Source organism: Cinclus cinclus, chromosome 15, assembly GCF_963662255.1.
Source record: "Cinclus cinclus chromosome 15, bCinCin1.1, whole genome shotgun sequence".
Classification (NCBI taxonomy): domain Eukaryota; kingdom Metazoa; phylum Chordata; class Aves; order Passeriformes; family Cinclidae; genus Cinclus; species Cinclus cinclus.
The window spans coordinates 9,397,572-9,416,649 of NC_085060.1; the positions used below are offsets into that span (position 1 = coordinate 9,397,572).

Below are 19,078 nucleotides of genomic sequence, written 5' to 3' on the forward strand. Positions count from 1 at the left end.
TTATAAAACTTAACTGATTATAAAATACTACAAAACTGGACACAGCAAAATGATTGCAAGTATGATAGCCTTGGAGAACAGCTCAGGAAAAGTAACATGCACAAGAAAACCAAGCCCCAAGCCCTCAAACCCTCAAATCAGGTGTCTAACTTTGTTTTGTTTCAATGACTGTTAGACACTGAAGCACCTAATGCAGTGTTTCAAAGGGTCAAAGTTTAGAAGAGCAAACACACTCCTGAAAACCTCTATTTTCCTGTGGGTTTCCATTGACAGAAGCCCAGAAAAAACAGCACAGAAATTTGACCAGCTCAGAAACCAGAATTCATTGTACCCCTACAGTACAAAGTCAGATTCCTGGTGGCTGTCAGAGCTGGTCCCAGGGTTAAATCCCATGCTCCCACAAAACAGATTAACCTGCTCCACCCTCAGATAACCAAGTTCATTTGACAAGACACAACTTCCAAGTACTAAGCCCTCAATATTTCACTATTTCCTCGTACTTACAAAAGCATAAATCAGCAGATTATAGAAGCAGTAAATTATTTTGCAGGTACATCTACAACACTAAGTTTCAATGTTCGGGAATGTTTTCTTTAATTACAGTGTAACAACCCTTTCCTCATTACCCTGTGATTTTCCTAAATGCTGTAATTCACTTGGGTAAGTTTCTCATCTTTCTCCATTTTGTACACTGCTGCTACTTACACAAAATCAGTATTGTTTCTAGAACTCACTACTCTGAAAACATTTCCATGGCATTTTTATGAATTTTAATCACATTACAGCTCAGTTAGATGTGAATATGAGAGTAACCCTAGTCTACTGTACAGCTATAATTATTAAAAAGCAATAGTAACAATAAGACTGAAAACATCTTACAAAATATTCTATTGTTTTTCTGAGAATCTGTTTGGTTGCAGAGAAAAAATAATCAGGGCAATGGGCTACTTGATAGGAAGTGTGTAAATGCAGAGGAAATAATAAAACACCTTCAAGTCAGCTACAACAGATAATATTCTTTGAAGGTCTCATTATTTTTGTTACACAAATTAAGCTGTTACCTTAAGCTTCGGTTTTTCTTCATAAATATTTCCAATACCCTCTCATGAAGTCCACAATTATATTATGCCTTACATAAACTGACTTCTATAATCTCATTAATAATGGACTCCCCAGACAATTCAAAGACAATTAAGCATTTGTCTGGGAATGGTTACCTCAGCTCTCAAACCAGCTAACTTCAGTAGAAATAAGTTCAATACTTGCTTAGGATATTCATTTAAATTACAGAAATGCCCCTTCAAGAAGAAGATCATTTGCTCACCAACTCTTGTTTCAACAGATTTAGAAGTAAGATCATTCAAAATATAGGGATGCTAACTAAGACCATAACTAGGCTAACAGAACAACCACAGTTTTGTACTTCCTCTACAGCTATATCATAAATGAGATAATGTCTCCTTAGACATCGGTTTAAATTAAAGTATTCCTGAAAAAACCCCAGTAAAGTTAAGAGAATTAATAAAGTCTTTCTCATTCTTTGAAAATGCAGTATCAAACAAGATATTTCTTACTTGAGCAAAAGCAGTGACTGAGTCAACATCATAAATGAACATCCTTTCCACAAATGAGCATTTTAAACAATAACATGATTTAACATGAAAAATGTTCTTTCCTAAACAAAATATAAACAAGCAGCTGCCCTACCCAGAAAGGGGAAAGGGCAACACAATGTCCCCAGGGCTCAGCTCCCATCAGAGGGAGCCCTTTTCAAATACCTGATTCAAAACACCAAGACCTTTTTCCCAGGTTAGTATTTATAGTAATGTCAAACCTGGAGAGGCATCATTTTGGAGGGAAAAAAAAAAACAAACAAACCACTGAGCAAGACAAAAGAGGTGGGGTAGGATTGAAGAGTAATAAGCTTAATTTGATAATGCAACATTATCACAACATTAACAGATGACTGGTCAGTTAGAAAATATTTCCAAATTAAAAGTAAAAGGGCATTATTAAGCCTAAATATCTCTAACACATCATATGAAACAGATTGCTGTTAGTACCAGTTTGGTGTCCTCTGGTTTGCATAAATCCTGGTACATATTTTCAGTTAGGGAAGTCACATTTCTAAGCCTGTACTCTGCAGAGCAACAGGAATACCTGCTTCTTTGTCATTACAGAATCCAAATGTTGAATTCCAAATAATTTTGCAATTCATGTGGAACACCAGTCTCCCTGTTAAAGTCAGAGTTCTAGTGAGGTATATAAGCATTTAACATCAACATAAAAAATCTCCAGGAAACATTAAAAATAACTGCAGGGTTGTCTCCAGGCAGAGCTGCTTTGACAGCACAGCTCTTGCACCACTGTTGTTCTACAGCCCCACAGAGCAGGTGCTCCTTATTGCTGGCAGGACAGGAGGGCAAGGAAAGGCACTGAGGGATCCTGTCTGGGTATTGCTTTTATACTGTGTTTGAGTCAGAAAACAGGAATGCACCCCCATTGAGATGGGAGGGCTGTAACTACAGGAATGAAGTGAATGTAACTGAAGCACACCTAATGAATGCAGCAAGCAGACTAAGGCTAGAGTGAGTGCAGTCATGCAGGGAGCATGAAATACATCAGACATGTAAGGGAAGAATTTTAATGTGGTAAAGCACTTGTATCAAATTCATACTGTACATGCTCAGAAGAAAACCAAGTTTTTCAAGGAAACTATAAAGCAAATTTGTTCTCTGTGAATCCAAACAATGAATAACAGCAAGTTTCAGGCATAACTTTGACTATTACATAAGTCAGTGTCATTATAGAAGAAAAAACAAAACTACATACCAAACCTTTAAACATTGTAAATGGGAAAGAGTCTTACCCCAGAAATAAGGAATACTTTACAGAAATCCAAAACAGGTAAAATCTGCAAAAAACTGGCAGCTTCCAGAGTATCCTGAAGGTTGTCCATGTTAAGGGAAAGTTTTGCAGTATAGATGAAATCAATGATCTTCTTTAGGCCTATTTTGTTCACACCATGAAGCTTAATGCACATCAAATCTTGTTCCTTCATTCCTCCTGAAATAGACACGCAGGTAAATGTATATCATGATTTTGATGGGGTTGAAATTATTTCATAAATTTAGAGATAATTAAAATAGCATTTTAAAATTTAATTTTAAAACCCCACATGCAACAGCAGAGAGAGAGATGCTTAGTCCACAGTGTTGCTTTCAATGCTGGACTGATTCACACACAGCACTGAACTTGTGTCTGAGTGTCTGAATGAGAGCAATTTGGAGACAGCAGTACATGGCTTTAATAAAAACACCACCTGTGAACATGGCCTTGAAGTAATCACTTGCAGAAGCCATCATTGCTCTGTGGACAGGAAACACCTCATCACCATCTCCAGGAACAAGCGTCACGTCACAGAGCAAACCCTCCACTCGCAGTTGATCAAAACCCTGCAGGAAAAGCACAATGCAAAGCATCCCTTTGATTTGGGAGCAGAGTAGGAATCTCTTACTGCCCTTATGTAATGCACATTGTACTGTAAGTCCGAAAAAGTGACAAAGAAACAATTCATCATCTTAAAACCATTATCTGTGATATATTCAATGCTAATTATTCATTGAAAACAAGCAGAATAATCACTATTTTCCAGATACAGCTGATAAATGCAAAGTAGACGGGGCCTTAGAAAGTAGTTTTATTCAAATAATTAAGTTACTTTCAGGAAGGAGTTTCTTTTGCAAGCTTTTACAATAGCAGTTGTTTCAGGTAGGAACTGCTATCTTTTCTGAGAGCAGACTGGGATATGACCCCAGGAAAATGCCAGGGGTTTTTTCCAAGCTGATGCTAAAAGTTGAACCTCCATCTCACATGAAGAGAAATCCCAAGCAATGCTTGCTTATGGGCATTGACAGCACAAGAACATGAGAGTTTTTGAGGCTTTATAGGAATTACTAGACTGATAACATGTATTGAGTGGATGCATTGTTTAGAGCAGCCAAATTCTCAGTACAGCTCAATACAGGTATGAGAACATTTAATTACCTGTAATACCACAGAACTGTGAGTATTGCTGGTGAAAAATCTTGTGGTTCCTGTCTTTGAGGATTGTAGATGGGCAGAGACGCCCATATCGCTGCTCCCAAGAGACACTTTCATATGAGGATCCTCCTCTTCCACCAGAGATCTAAGGAAATTGGAACAGAGAAACCTTAAGACTGAACTCATTTTCATTCAGTGATCTTTTGTTCTAAACCCACAGTCTTCTGGAATGAAATGTAACAGCACAGAAGCTACAGGGAAAAAAAATCAGCAGGCAGCAGAATCAGTCCTTAGTGGCTCCCTTCAGCTAATTCAAGAAAGTGAAGCATTAACAGTCTCTACAAAGGCATAACTATTTTTTGGCTAGTAAGCTTTTCCTTCTCCTTCCATCCCCAGCTCACTGATTTAGACACTTGCACACTATTATTTCTAAGATCCAGTGTTGTAGGATGTTTGTAGAGGTTTCATATGGTTTCCAAAATCAAGCATCTTAGCTTCTCCTTGGCAAACTGGTCAAACATTGAAACTCTAAGAGTAATATGAAAGAAAGTATTTTCATTCTTGCAGCTTGAATTACCTCATTCATGCATGACTATTCATAATAGAAAATAAATATCATGGAGTTTCATGATGTATATTATGCAGCGTTAACCTGTTTTTGAAACACACAATTAGAATTCTTTTAGGACATGATATCCAGTATTTTGCTACTGTGAAGGAGAATACTTAATAATTTTAATTTAATATCTGATTCCGAGCAATTACTGTCCAAATCTAGACAGGATGAACTAATTTTAGGCAGAATTGTTAAAGAATTATTGCACTATTTTTAGCCTACTGTTTTAATCTTGATATGTAAACTAGGTTACATCTGAGAGCCTAACTATGCTGACCTGTAATTATTGTAGAATGCAAGTAAAATTCTTCTCCAGAATTATTAACAGCAACTAGTTTCTGTAATTTCGACTGTTCTACCTATGAGCCTTTACAGAGGTACAATGAACATGTACACAACTTTAATCAGCAAACATTTGGTATTAATCCTCTCCACTGTTAATCAAGACTCTATATCTCAAAAAATATTTATAGCTGTTTGATGTCATCACTGCAAATTTCCGATACAAAAATCTTTCCAAATTTTAAACATGCAGGTTAATACACTGGCCTTCAAAATAGTTTCAGAAATTACTTTAAGTAAAAAGAATGTGCTTAAATCCCCCTCTTTTTCCTCAGTTTTGATTATGATCACTATGTAAGGATAAATTTGGAATTTGTGGAAAAAAATAATTTTCATTATTTCCTTTTTTAAAACAATATTTACCTCCACCTTCTTCAGGTACAAAGACCACACAGAGCACTTTCTGAAACTCACATATTACCCTCATAGCATCATGTGCCTTGTTCAAACCCATGAGTACAAAAGGTCAGCTATGAAAACATATTCAAAACAAATTCACCATTTAACAACGTACATGGGTTTGAAACAGTGAGTTTTATGCACACAGACATAACATTGTAGGAACAAGGGTACATCTAAACAGCTGTGACTCCTAATGCACTCAGCTGAATAAACTAATGTGGATGAACTGCAGCATGCAAGATTTGTGCTATTTTTGAAACACAATTATCTCTATTTTATAAAACAAATCTAGAGTCATTTAAACAAAGTTTACAGGGTATAACCTTAGAAAAGGGCTCTCCAGACTATCTCTGCATCCAACAAATACAACTTTGCAACAGAGCAGCAAGCAGTTCTGGCTCATGACCCAAAATATTTTTCTTCACTCAGTTCTAGGGTGTTTTGCGTTTGGTGGGTTTAGTCTATTTTAGTTTTCATACAATCACATGGAGGCAAGTCTTACATAATTTCAAAGGGCATCCAGTCTCTAAATTCGTACATGTCTTTCTAAGAAGAAACACAAAATAATGTGTGGAGACTTGCAAGCGTGGGTGTGAAGAACAACAGATTCAACAAGCATGAATCTGACTCTTTGCTCTTGAAGTATCTTCCCAAAATGTCAGCTCAGATAGATGTTACATGAAGGAGTATTTAAAACACTTTCTCTGAACTCAGAAGAATATAGTAAGTGAACACATCATTTAAAATCATTTCAAAAAGAAACAGACAAGCTAACCAACCTTCTTGGCTGCTTGGAGTGGGCTTTTTACCATGTTTGCCACATCACTACTTGACTTCCTGACAGACAGCATAGTTCATAGGTTTTACAAATGAAGGCAAAGACCTTGAGCATGATTCATTTATTCCAAGAAAGGCTGGGAAAATGGAAGCATTTCTCTGAACATGACACAAAACTTCCCATAGTTCTGTTCTCTATGGGTCATCATCTATAGAACACAATGCCTTGTTAGAACTGCACAGTCAACAGAGAAGATAAAATAAATATTAAAATACTTGCAATACCTAAAAGTAGACCTTCAACATGCTGGGTGTGGCTATAAGGAGTTATTTCCTCTACCTGATATTCCATATATAATGAACAGTTGTCTATATCACACACAAACTCAGCAGCTCATCACCTGAAGTTCTTTTGCAGAAAAAAAAAAAAATAAAAATCACACTTTCTCTTCCATATTTGCTCTTATGTATGGACAGAAACTTGCACATGCGAATGAGGCATTAAAAACTGCAAATTTCACACCATAAAATTTCACCAGAGTATAACTTTTACAATTCTAGTCCTAAACATTACCTTGGCTGTGTATGATTCCATGTGACTAAAGACAAGCAGATTATATTAATCCTATATGGCTAAACAGCTATGACCCCCCCAAAAAATGTGAGGTGGGTTTTTTGTTTGTTTGTGGAGACTTGGGGATTTTTATTTGATTTGTTGTTAAATACACCACCTTTCTAACCCACAGCTTAACAGTTCTGGAGGGCTAGGTGTCCTCTCCCTTCTGCAGAAAGTGAAGTTCAGGCGCTGGGCTTGGCAGAAGTTCCAAAGCAAGTCAGCAATAACACCTGGCAATAAGGAACTGATCCCCTGAATAGCAGCCCTGACATTCACCAAGAGGGAAAGAGCATTCCCAGAGCAACCACATGTTATGCCTTTGTCACTGGCTTTGTAGCAGTTCAGCATTTATCTTCACACAACACGAGAACCTTTCTTGGTAAGACAAAGTGAAACTGTGACAGTGCTTAAGCTCTGTGTTAACAGCAATACACCAAGAGCAAAACCCAAGCATTGCATCATATACCCTGCAAGAAAATCCTGAAGTATTCAGAATGTAGCTTCTGTTGCAGGGGCTATAACATTAAGATTCAGAAATAACTGTGCCATTCACACCCGGAACAGATGGGAAATGTGCTGAATGTCCAACTGACTTCCCAACAAAACCACAGTAAGTACATCTGTCTTGTTTGGACACTTACCAAAGGCATTATTTACATTTATTAACAGAGGTCTTCTAAGCACTATAATTAAGTCAATAGTAATGAATGCAAACATATTGATTTTTTTTTTAACTTTAAGTATAGTATATCACAATTAAGCATACCACCAAAGGAGAAAGCTAATTCACTTCCTAATTAATTCTATTGTTCTAATCAATAGAAATCATTAAACAAGAAGTACCATTTTTAACTAGAGTTTTAAGAAGTTAGGATACGAAAGTTAAAAGGAGTTATAACTAACTAAAGGAGTAACATGTAGTAAGAATTTGCATCAAGCTGCTCTAAATGTTAAAACCACCTTCAACACACTTGGTCTGGAGAGGGTTAAACATCATAGTGGTAACAACAAGGGAATGTTGGAGTTGTGAAATTAATATTAACACTGCAAGAGGAAGGCAGAGGAGCTGCCTGACTTTCTACAACCTCTGGGAAGCAGTGGCTTGCAGTTCAGAGAAAGGTGCCAGAGGTTAATTAGCTGCTATCACAAAGTAGGTTGAATCAGAATTTTCTTTCTAACCACATGTTGACTCTTTCAAGTACAGCACAGTTTTTTCCTGGTGGCTGTAACCAAATGTACTTTTCTCATGACTCCAAGTTAATCCTCCAAGTAGTTCCAACTGATATTTTTGTAGTGGTGAAATAAGGAGTGTTCATTATATGGATATTAACATGCTTTAACTTTCCAGCAAATACTGACAGATTTCCCTGGCTGGCATTACAACATGATTCACAGAGGCAAATTTCTTTCTAAAACACTTAGCAAATATTAACCTGTTAAAACAGTTCAGAGGCATCCAGGTGACCCATGATAAGCAAAGACCCATGAAAACTGTGACAGATTTTATTCTCAACTAGAATATTCAAATCATGGAGTTGCCATTTTGTAGAGCTTAGTAGCACAAACAAAATAAACCAATATTCTATTATGATGTTTTCTTAAGTAAAGAAGTTAAGAAGTAGTGGAGCTTATTCTGATGCAACAGAAACAAGGCAACTAAGACTGTTACTAAGGACTTGTTCATTTCCATCAGTAAACTATTCATCTGTTTCTCAGACTATTGCAGAGACTCTTTGAAAACAAAGTAAGGAGATCAACCTACAGCTACAGATATTTTAGAGTGCATGTTCTCCAATTTATTTAAAACCCAGTCTTTACATAACTCAGTAAAGGCTTTGCCAAAGCTAGATTGGCCAGAGAGTGAATTCTTAATTTGGTGAAGTTCAATGGCTCATTTCTGAAAGGACTACAACCTTATTTTCTCTGTCAAATCACTGTACAATGAACCATGACCACAAGTATTCTGGTCACTGGTAAAAAGGCTTCTGATGTAATCACCCCTGGCATGTGCCAGGACTCTGGTATTTATCAGGTGACAAGCAAAAATATTTCAATTTCATATTAGATTATTCTTTTTGCAGGCAAAATCTTCATGATTTTATGACCTACCAACAAAAAAAAAAAAAAAAAAAAAACCACCAAACCAGTAACCAGTACATTCCAGGGCTATCCTATGCATGCAATTTGCTAATGAACCTATTAATTAAAAGGCCAGTAAAATGCAATAAATCTCTCATTTGCTATTAAAAACACGTTTTACTTTTTATGCATAATCTGCTGAAGAGCTTTTTAGTAAGGTTAATCTCCAACAACAACAAAAAAAAAAACACCAAAACCAAAAAACATTAACTATATTGCTGTCTTCCCAGATGTTCCATCATCTTCAGTAATGAAATTAGGAATTCCCCAACAAAGCACCTTGGAGCCAGTAAGCAGAACTGATATGGCAGCATTTTACTAAAGAAAATAGCATAATATTTTAAAAGAAATTAAAATATTATCATAATGTCAATGAAAAAATTATGCCATCATGGCATTTCACGTTTCCATTCCATATCTTCTACTCATACAATTTCAGGAAATCCTTCATTCAGGCAAAAGTTACTTTTATACTTATCCTCCCCTAAAACAACATCTCTTCCTTTTATTACTACTTTTTATCAAGAATTTCTAATTTCCTTCTTTAATGGTATCAGCAACCCAGTAAAACTAACCAGTTTTATCAAGTGCTAACAGTTTCTTATTACACAAAAATTTCTATAGGACATGCAAACCAATATTTTAAAACAGATACATGATTCCACCTAGCAGAGAAAAGAAAGAGAAATGGTCATTTTTGTTCCAACTGGTTGACATGGCAAGTTAACACCTGTCCACAGACCAAGAAGCAGGTTCAAACTTCAGTTCTTGCTTTGGGGCACACAGGAACTGACACTACTGCTGCTCAAGAGCCAAATGTAGCATGAACACAAGAACAACACTGGAAGGCAGGACCTAAATAACTTTGCATGGATCACCTCTGTGACACACACAGTGCATCAGGATTGGGAATCATGCCTTTTTTTCCTTTATCACTATGACCACTTGTCCTATGCTATTGGCTTCAGATGTCACTGTTTTTACTGGACAGTTTAAAGATTATATTTGTATTAGATGAACTTGAGGCTGCCACTGAAATTAAAAACACCTTGTATTTGTCAGGCTACTGAATTTCTTTAAAATGCTATTTAATCCTGTTCACTTGAAGGGGGCCACCACAACTGGAAGTTTACAAACCTTCTGCCTCAACTGAATTATTATTGCACTGTAACTACTATGAACGCAATCTCCTAAAACAGCTATGACAGCTAGTGCTGAATACTGGTCACTTTGGACAATGCTCTTATGTTTATATTTTAATAGCTCACTTTTTGCACCTGATCTTTTTCATACATTAGATGGGCAGCAATAACAGCAGAATATTTTAAAATATTTGTTCAGTAACTTCATACTGAGCTCTTCTAAATCTCCACTCCAGGAGAAAGGCACAAAGTAAAACTTACTGTTTCTTAAATTAAAAAGCAAACAGATGTCCTATTTTCCACCTTTCCTCTAAACTGAGGGTATTCTGTAAAAGGAGAATGTAAAAATAGGCTCTACATAATAGACCAAAGTAGTTAGAAGTGGGTTTTTACTTTTACCAGGCTCTTGCCAAGGGAAGCAGGAGATGAGGATATGGAACTTGCAAACCCCCCAGAATTGGTAGAGAAGGACAGAGGTTCCTTGTGGGCACGTGCTGATGGGCAGAGGCAGTGCACCAGCTTTACCTGCTGTTCTGACACAGCTGCTGTTCTGACACTGCTCATTGCAGTGACCAGCTGAAGAAGGTGAAGGCAAAGTCAGTGCAGAAGCAAAGTAGCCTGAGCAGCTCTGCCAGCACCATCACCAAAGGCAGCAAGGCTACAAGGGGAACAACAACCACAACCTCACTCAAAGGGCAGGGACAATGACATGTGCTTAACCACAGTCAGGCTCCACATAACCAACTGAAGCTATTTCAAGAAGCAAAGTTTTACAGACTGGTACTTAAATGTCAACCCTTACTTAACCTTTCCTTTCTTTTTTCCCTTTTTTTTAGTCCAGCCAAGTTTTTTTGGACTTCAACACAAAATCACCATATTGTGTCCAAGCACACAAGCCCAATCAACAGAAATGATGAGCGGTACTTCAAACACTCAGGTGATTGAAGACATTGTGTCTGTTCCCAGCACCAGTGGATCTCAATGGAAAGTAGGAGAACACAGAAACAAAGATACTCCCAACATCACCTAAACATTTTTGTATCACTTTCTAGTACGGCCACTCTGTGGCCAAAGCCAGCAGAAGAGGACTGAGCAACATTAACTGTTTTGGTATGATTTCCTGAGAATATGCACACAGAAAATATTCTCCTCAAAATTCCTTCTTAAACAACTAAACAATCACAGGTCTCAAGCTGTTTACAGCATAATTACAGCCCGCTGGTTAATTCAAATTTGTTTTCCACAGAAACAAAGCAATATTTGGCTCAGTCAGTGCTATAAAGCTTTTGTTCCTAACAGCATTTAATCTCTCTGGGAGCCTTAGTATCACATCCACATTTATATGCTTGACAAAGGGTTTGTATTCATTGAGCCATTCGTAGCTTAAATTTGCGGACTTGCATTGTTTAATGATGCTGAATTAGAAACAGTTCACTAATGACTTTTTACCAAAGTTGGTGTTTGTCTGTTGACCCCTACTATTAGAAACAGAAAAAGCAAAGGAAATACACATTTTGTAGCTTTTCTACATAAGGAGAACCATTTTATTCCCTTAATGTTGAAAAAAGGTAAAATAGAACAGTCAGAGGTTTCACAGTTTAAGGCTGGACTAACACTGCACCTATTTTCTGCTTTTTATATTTGGTCTTAAGTACTCAAGAGTTATACTTCCTGTGTATTACAAAACACTTTATAAAACCATTCTGCACCTACCAGCAGATTACAGTTGTACCTCTGTGTGCCCTTAGTTTTCACACACATGAATTAGGAAGTTAACAGAATGGGTCCTTAGAGACAAATATAAGCCTAAGGAGGCACCTGCACATTGTTTGGTCATAGAACATCCATCCCCCTGCATGCCTGTAACCAATTACAAACTACTCCTTTTAAGAGTGTTAGAGGCTTTTTTCCCCTATATACTGGTCAGAATAATTCTGATACTTTAAAAGTCAGTAAGATTCTGACATCAGGGTTTGGGTTCTTGCTCTGTCATTTCTCGCAGATGTTTTAGCATTCCTTTATTTCAGTCTGCTGGAGAAGATGTAGAGGGGCATTAATTGCTTTCAGTTGTAAAATATTTTTCCCCTGTGTGAGAAAGCATTTCAATTGATGCATAAGAGGGACATGTGACTTGTTAATCCCATGGGGGAAAAAAAAAAAACAACACATTTTTGTTATTTAGACATTGATATAATCTTAGTCACTGCTGGACAAAATATTACAGCAATAACAGAGATATGTACTTCCACTTTAGTGTGATAGCTACACATTATTACACTACAATCACCATTATTACCATTTATAACAAGCAGCTACTATTTCAAAACCAAAGTATTCAGCAAGCACTTTTGAAGATCCATAGGTAGCCCCATCCAAACGTCAACAGAAAACACCACTTTACACTAGAAAAGTCAGTGAGTAGAATGTGACTGGAGAACAAGATTTTTCACAGTAACAAAGAAATAATGGCAAAAATAACACAATTGCAGAACTGACATGATGCCAGGACAGGCTGCATAACATATTCTAGATAATTCAATAAAGATGCTTTACCACGTCCCAACACAATGTCAATATTGCAACATCCTGCTGTGTGAGAAGTGTGTAATTTTGGGGACCCATAGGCAACATCATTCCCTATAAGGTGTCGCAAGAGAAAACAGTAGCACTGGAAGAGCTCATGATAAATAAATTGGAGGGTTTTTTTCTCATTTTTATCAGTTCATTACAGCAACAAAATTTCACATTTCAGACTTAGAAGAAAGATCAGCAGACATAAAGGAGAACGCTATACACAAAATTTCTGGGATTAAAAGAGCCTCCTACTAGTATGATACAAGCCTCATTCACCCAATTCATCTGTTTGCATGTATTGTCAGATCAGTTAAAAAACATACTTGAGCTGAGCTGCATATTGACTTTCAACATGTTGAAATTTGAAATATATAAGAAGCAATGTCATAAAATGGAAATGTTACCAAAGACAGGCAGTGTGAATATTGTCCAGTCTGTCAAATGCTCAGGAGCCCAACAAAAGGATTCATTTACTAAAAATTACCATTGGAGGCAGACACACATTGGGTAGTCTCACCAAAGAGAACTTATACAGGTGGTCTGATGAATTACACACACACGTTTTCCCATTTAAGTACAGAACACTGTATAGCATAAATTCTAAGAGCTCATTGTAGAGCAAAGCAGACATTTGGAAGCAGACACAAAAAGCATTAACCTATATAACCAATATAAGCAGCTAAAACTAATGCTGCTTACTCCAGAGTATTAAGAATTTATTCTACTTTTCTGCACAGTAACTCATTTCCATTAAAGCAAAGCATTTCCTATCAGAAAAATTTCATAACCACGTGACTCAGGATAGATGGTGTTGCAAACCCCTTGACAGCAATGTATTTAGAATACCACATCTGGTTTTTTTCTCCTGACATTAGTTAGTTATTTACGAAAACGCATGCAAAGGATAGTTTCCATTTAATATTAACATACTATTCCATGTGAAAGGATAGAAGGCACTAAGATTACAAGTGGATTATTCTGAATCGAGAACTTTTATTTTACTTACCTTTAAAATTGGCATGCAGGTGACTAAAACCACTTAATTGAACATTTAACTTTCTAAAAAAAGCAGTTAATATTCTTGCATGACAAAACCTTAACAGAACAATCCTCTGTAAGGTGTTTTTACAAATAATATTTTTGCATTATTGAATTCATTGTAGATGTTCATCATAGCATTTTAATCTCCTGAGTTTCTACAAACATCTCTTCCATTTGCATTAATGGAAGATGTGCACAATTTTTTTCAAAAAAAAAATATGACATTACTGGTGTGAATAAGAAAGAATTCTCTTAGTTCTTAATGTATGAGATGGCGTGCCCCATGAACAATAATTGAGATTCATGTTCCTTTATATTTCAAAGCTGTAAAATACAATTCAGAACTGTTCCTCACCCTCACTTGTAGTAGTGCTTTAATTCTTAACCTCTGCTTATGCCAGTCACTGTTGCATTTTTGGTTTTAAGCATTCGGCAGTCATGTTAAATTAACAACTATGATGCCATGGGAGACCACTTTTTCAAGTGTTATTCACTTTCTCCTTTCCTCTTATTCACTTGCTGAAACTGTCCACATAATATATGAAGTCATGTAGGTCTCTCTCCATAGTCAACACAACCACAAATACGAATATGATTTGACTAGTGGTGCATAAACTTGCTGTAACAGCTTTCACAATATTTGACAAACAGCATCTATATTCTAAACACCAGCAAAATAAGTGCCATGAAAGAAAATGCAGGCTGACAAATGCATGTGCATGTACCCACAGCTGCACATTCCTAACTCATGCACTAAGCCAGCTGCACTACACCTACATATATCAGCACATGCCAGTGTTCCAAGTCTAATAGTGTCTAATTTTCCCTAAGCAATGTCACTGGATCTCCCCAGCTTGGGAGAAAGTTCAAGCTACCCTAAATCAGTCAGTGAAGAGTCAGGGAAGAGTGTGCCTTCCCCATCAATGGGACCCCTACTCGCTTTGTATAATGTGAAGAGTTACCTCTTGCAGTCAGGATGTCCTGAAAATATCCCTAATAAATAACTGGTGGTATACAAATCCACCAGCCAAGAGGCAGCAAGTCCCTGCTGCTCCTTCCCATTGCCAGGAAAGGGGTCCCAGATCCTCCAAACCAACCAGACTTCCCACTGACAGAACCACATCCTCACTGACAAACTCATCACACCTCAGCTTCTGCAGGTCCTTCATTTCAGGCACTACCCAGCCACAAGTTCCCCACTGCACAGAACTCTCCATGATGAGCTCCTCACACTCATTTTCCCCCCTTCAGCAACCACCACAAACTTCCCAAGCAGAGACTGAGCTAAGCCTGCACAGCTGCATGTCAGCCAACATTTTGCAGTGGCACTTTGTACATAGGTGCTTCATCCAAGAGCCAAACCTACTCACAACCATCAGTCACAGCATTCTGAGACAGGGAAACTAAGGCAGAGTTCATCTATCAGGTACACAGACCAAAAAACTCTAATAAAATCTATATGTCCTGATCATCAGTTTAATCTCTAGATAAGTTGCTTGTACATCATAAGAAGGGCGAAGCTTTTAAAGCTAAGGTCAGCTTTACTATAGAAACCTGAAATACAGGTTTTTAAATACAAGGGAGAAAAAAAACCACTTTTAAGACCTTCCTACTTTGCATTCCAAACTACACTAAACCCACTATTTTGTAAGATTGAGATGTCAAGTATTAAAGGCTTAAAAACTCAACCATACCTTTGTACCTCAACCATACCATACCATACCCTACATCCAAAATATTTAGTAACAAAGTGTTCATCTGTGAATTCTAGAGTTTTATGGCCATTTATTTTACATCAATACATGTTCCATTTCACACACCACTTATTCCTCAATGCTTTATTCAAAACATAAGCCCTTTGCCAGTGTGCAGAGTACTACTTACGACGGAAAACTTATAAATGCTAATATGAAAAACATCAGATTATATAACACAGTATCAAATTTACTGTTATCTCTACAATGAAGGTAATTAATCCCAACACCTATTTTACTGGTCACCCTCAATTACAAGGGATCTTTTTTAATGAGTTGATTTATATTGCTAAATCAAATAGGTGCCATTTTGTAACATTTCTCATTCTTTATAATAAAACATATGAATAATTTTAGTGTTAGATATGAGTCCTCCTAATGACAGGTCCGTGTGCCAATAAAGAAATGTCTTCATAAACACTGAGATACATTGACTCATTATCAAGAGATGATTAAGGCTGCTGATCACATATTTCTTATGCTCCACATCAACTCAGCATCACATAGTTTAAACACGATCACTAAACCTGTTCATACTTTGAACACACTGAGCTAATCAGCCACACGATCCCATCACAAAGGCTGGAGCATTCTCAGGGCTAAGATTAGCACTTTAAAGGTGATGCACAAAAGGAATACTTGTTTGAGCAGCAGAGAGATCAGACTGGGCTAGTTCTGATTTTTCTTGCATTTAAGACTACTACAGTTTAAAAACAACAGTATAAGATAAAACACTAACAACATTGATTCCCTGAAATAGGTTCAAATGTCTCACAACTCTTATCATTATACTTTCCTTATATTTAAGTCATATTTTTTTAACAGCTCCGAATAGGCAGCAATTTATCGGAAATAGCTTCTCTTTTGGCAGCCTTAAGTATATTTGATGCTTCCCATAAAAAGAATGAAGCACATCCACATCTTGTCATAGGATTAATTAATCTTAAATGTGAGCGTGCCCAGCACAGGTTTTGTACAGCCAGGTTTGTTCCTTCAGCCTTTCTGCCCGAGAACAATAGTGACCATGCACATGGCGCTGGATTCTTTCAGCCCCACCATAACAATGCATACTCAGCAACAACAACAACAAAAAAAAGACGTTTAGAGAACCTATGTGCCTCTCCCTTACACTATGTACCTGCTGTAGCTGAAGCAAAAAGCCTATCTGCAAGCAGACAATACAAGCTTAAAAGTACTAAAATGAAGGTATTAGGCTAGAATACTATTGGAAAGTAGTAGCCTTTACAGCAATTTCGAGATAGAAAAGTCACCTACACTGCTACCTATGCATTTTAAAGCAACTCTTTCTCCTTTTAGAAGAGCTGCTTCCTTAAATAAAGGCAGAAGAAATTCAGTACCCTGAGATTAGTAGTTTTATTTCAGAGAAGGGAAAAAAGCCACCTGTATATGATAACACAGAACTCACAGCAACAAAAGGTGAACAAAAGCTGCATCAGGATTTGGCAAGACAAAGGCAAATTGTGAAGCTACTTTACACTGACAATTTGCATAACTCTCTAAGTATTCAGACATTAATGATTCAAATTTATGTTTTAAGCTTTTATTGTAACTTTTTATGGAGACATTCAATTTGTGTTAAGGCTAAGACTTTAGAGAATAAAACAAGACCAAAGCAGGATGATTTCATCTCTACAAGAACTCACACAAACAAAAGTACAGTACAATAAAGCAGGTGATTTCAATCTCAATTGCCAAATGAAATAATCGGGAAGAGGAATTGTTCACATATAAACTATATAGAAAGCCTGCCAGCCTCAAAGCTTAACTTGCCATTTCAAGATCAACTCTACAAATTAACACACCACAAACTTTCCAAATGAATATACACAGTATCATTATGAAAAGAGCTTCATCTGCACAATTCGCTACGTTTTAACAAAAAGGGAAAGACTTGACACGACATCCATCATAAAAAACATCTAGGATAAAATGGGGGGGAAGAGGTCTACATAGCAAACAAGATAAAATTCTGAGTGCCAATGTCATTTAATATGTAACAGGGTATTTTGCCACAGGGTAGTCTCACGAAAAGAATTCCCACCTTATTATCCTCATTTCTCTCACTTACATGTATGCTGGAGAAAGTGGCGATGACCTGGATGTTTTAAGCACAGGAACTGGGAATTTCCAGATAGCAGGAGAGCTCGTTTTCCATTTCAATGGCATGTTGTCACCACGGTACTACAATAACAGTAAACAGCGTTTCCATAACAGACTACCAACTAGGACTTCCATTCCACACACTACTGACACAGCAGTGGCTGCTGCTAAGAACAAGGAAATGATGCTGCCAATGCCCTTAAACCGATGCTTCCAATCTGTAAAACAGGGCTGTAAGGCATCTCCTTTTAAATCCTGCTGTCCCCTAAAGCAATATGATGATTCTATCCTTCTAACTCAACAATAGTGCCACCTCGTTAGGGAAGCACTGACTGCAGTATATGTTAAGAAAAAAAAAGAAAAGACTGCACTCTGCACACCAGCATAATGCAGCTTTATTTAATAAAAGCAGCTAATTTTTAAAGAACTGTTTCTGATGCTATTGTTCTACCTTAACAGGGACACTGCAGCACTGTACTATATTCTCTTCCTATTAACCTCATTTCTGACCAATGGAAGCAGAAAAAAATGGGTTTCATATGAAAATGAAACAACATACCTACTCAGAATACACTTGTCATCCTCTGAGCATTCTTCTTTTGAGCTGCAACAATACAAATGGGATAGAAATCTCAGCATAGCCTTAGGCCACGGCTAATAGAGATCAGTGACTAAATTCAGCAGCCTGTTTTCCTCCTGTGCAAGCTCTGACCAAACAATACAAGAATGCCATTATGGAAAAAGCCCATTGCAAAAATCAGTCCTTCTAATCCATAGCTAGGAAGAAAAAATAAAGCAGAAATCACTGCAGGTTTCTGCATGCTCTTCTAATAGCTTCTGGTTCAGGATGCTTTCATTTTCCTATTCTCATTTCCAAGGAGGAAGAGCAAAATCTCATGCATTTTACAACATGATATGGGAACACAAATATCACTCTGTCTTCCGCAGCAGAGAAGCAGAGACTAGCAGGCTGTTAATAGCAGTCTTTGTAGGAACGCTATCAACAATCTAATTCTCAACGCCCCCCCCAGCAGCTCCCAAATTGCCTCCAGAGCTGACGAAGCAGATGGTCACGCAGGTCCCCAGCAGGGACCACTCTGCAACTCTGGGCTCTGCTCAGTGACCTCCCGGGGCTGACAGCAGCAGGGAGCAGGGAAGGCAAGCTATTAAAAAGGGAATGGGGAATTTAATAGCATCTTATGCAGAAGCAGAGCAGGTTTCTAGGGAAAAGAAGGCAGAGATTCAGCTATACTGATTACCTTACAGGGGAAAAAAAAATACATCATCTTTAATGTATTGCCCCAGCAGACCAAATCAACACTAAGATATTTAGTCTACAGATTTAAGAATAGTCTCTGTACAGCATGACAATTTTTCTATTCATCAGGACAGCTTAATCCTCTCATTAAAAAGCCAACACCCTGTCACGCTACTTAGCAGTAAAGAATTGCACCAGGAGCTATTTCTATAAATTTATTAATTCTAGTAACATTTAACAACACTCTGATAG

At 37.3% G+C, this 19,078-nt stretch overlaps 1 protein-coding gene across 3 annotated transcripts in view; it reads right to left on the minus strand.

Moving 5' to 3' along the window:
• KLHL13 (kelch like family member 13) overlaps window positions 1-18,207 on the minus strand; it is a 31,807-nt gene extending 13,600 nt beyond the window's left edge. For 2 of the 3 annotated variants that reach the window (XM_062502705.1, XM_062502704.1), the window contains exons 1-4: window positions 18,128-18,207; window positions 4,048-4,189; window positions 3,323-3,455; window positions 2,870-3,066 (exon numbers count right to left, since the gene is read on the minus strand). In XM_062502705.1, the coding sequence (XP_062358689.1) occupies window positions 2,870-3,066; window positions 3,323-3,455; window positions 4,048-4,189; window positions 18,128-18,207 (552 nt within the window). Of the gene's footprint in view, window positions 1-2,869; window positions 3,067-3,322; window positions 3,456-4,047; window positions 4,190-17,536; window positions 17,635-18,127 lie in introns of those variants that run through there. The other variant, XM_062502703.1, reaches the window with a different exon arrangement.
• Window positions 18,208-19,078: the final 871 nt, after the last annotated feature.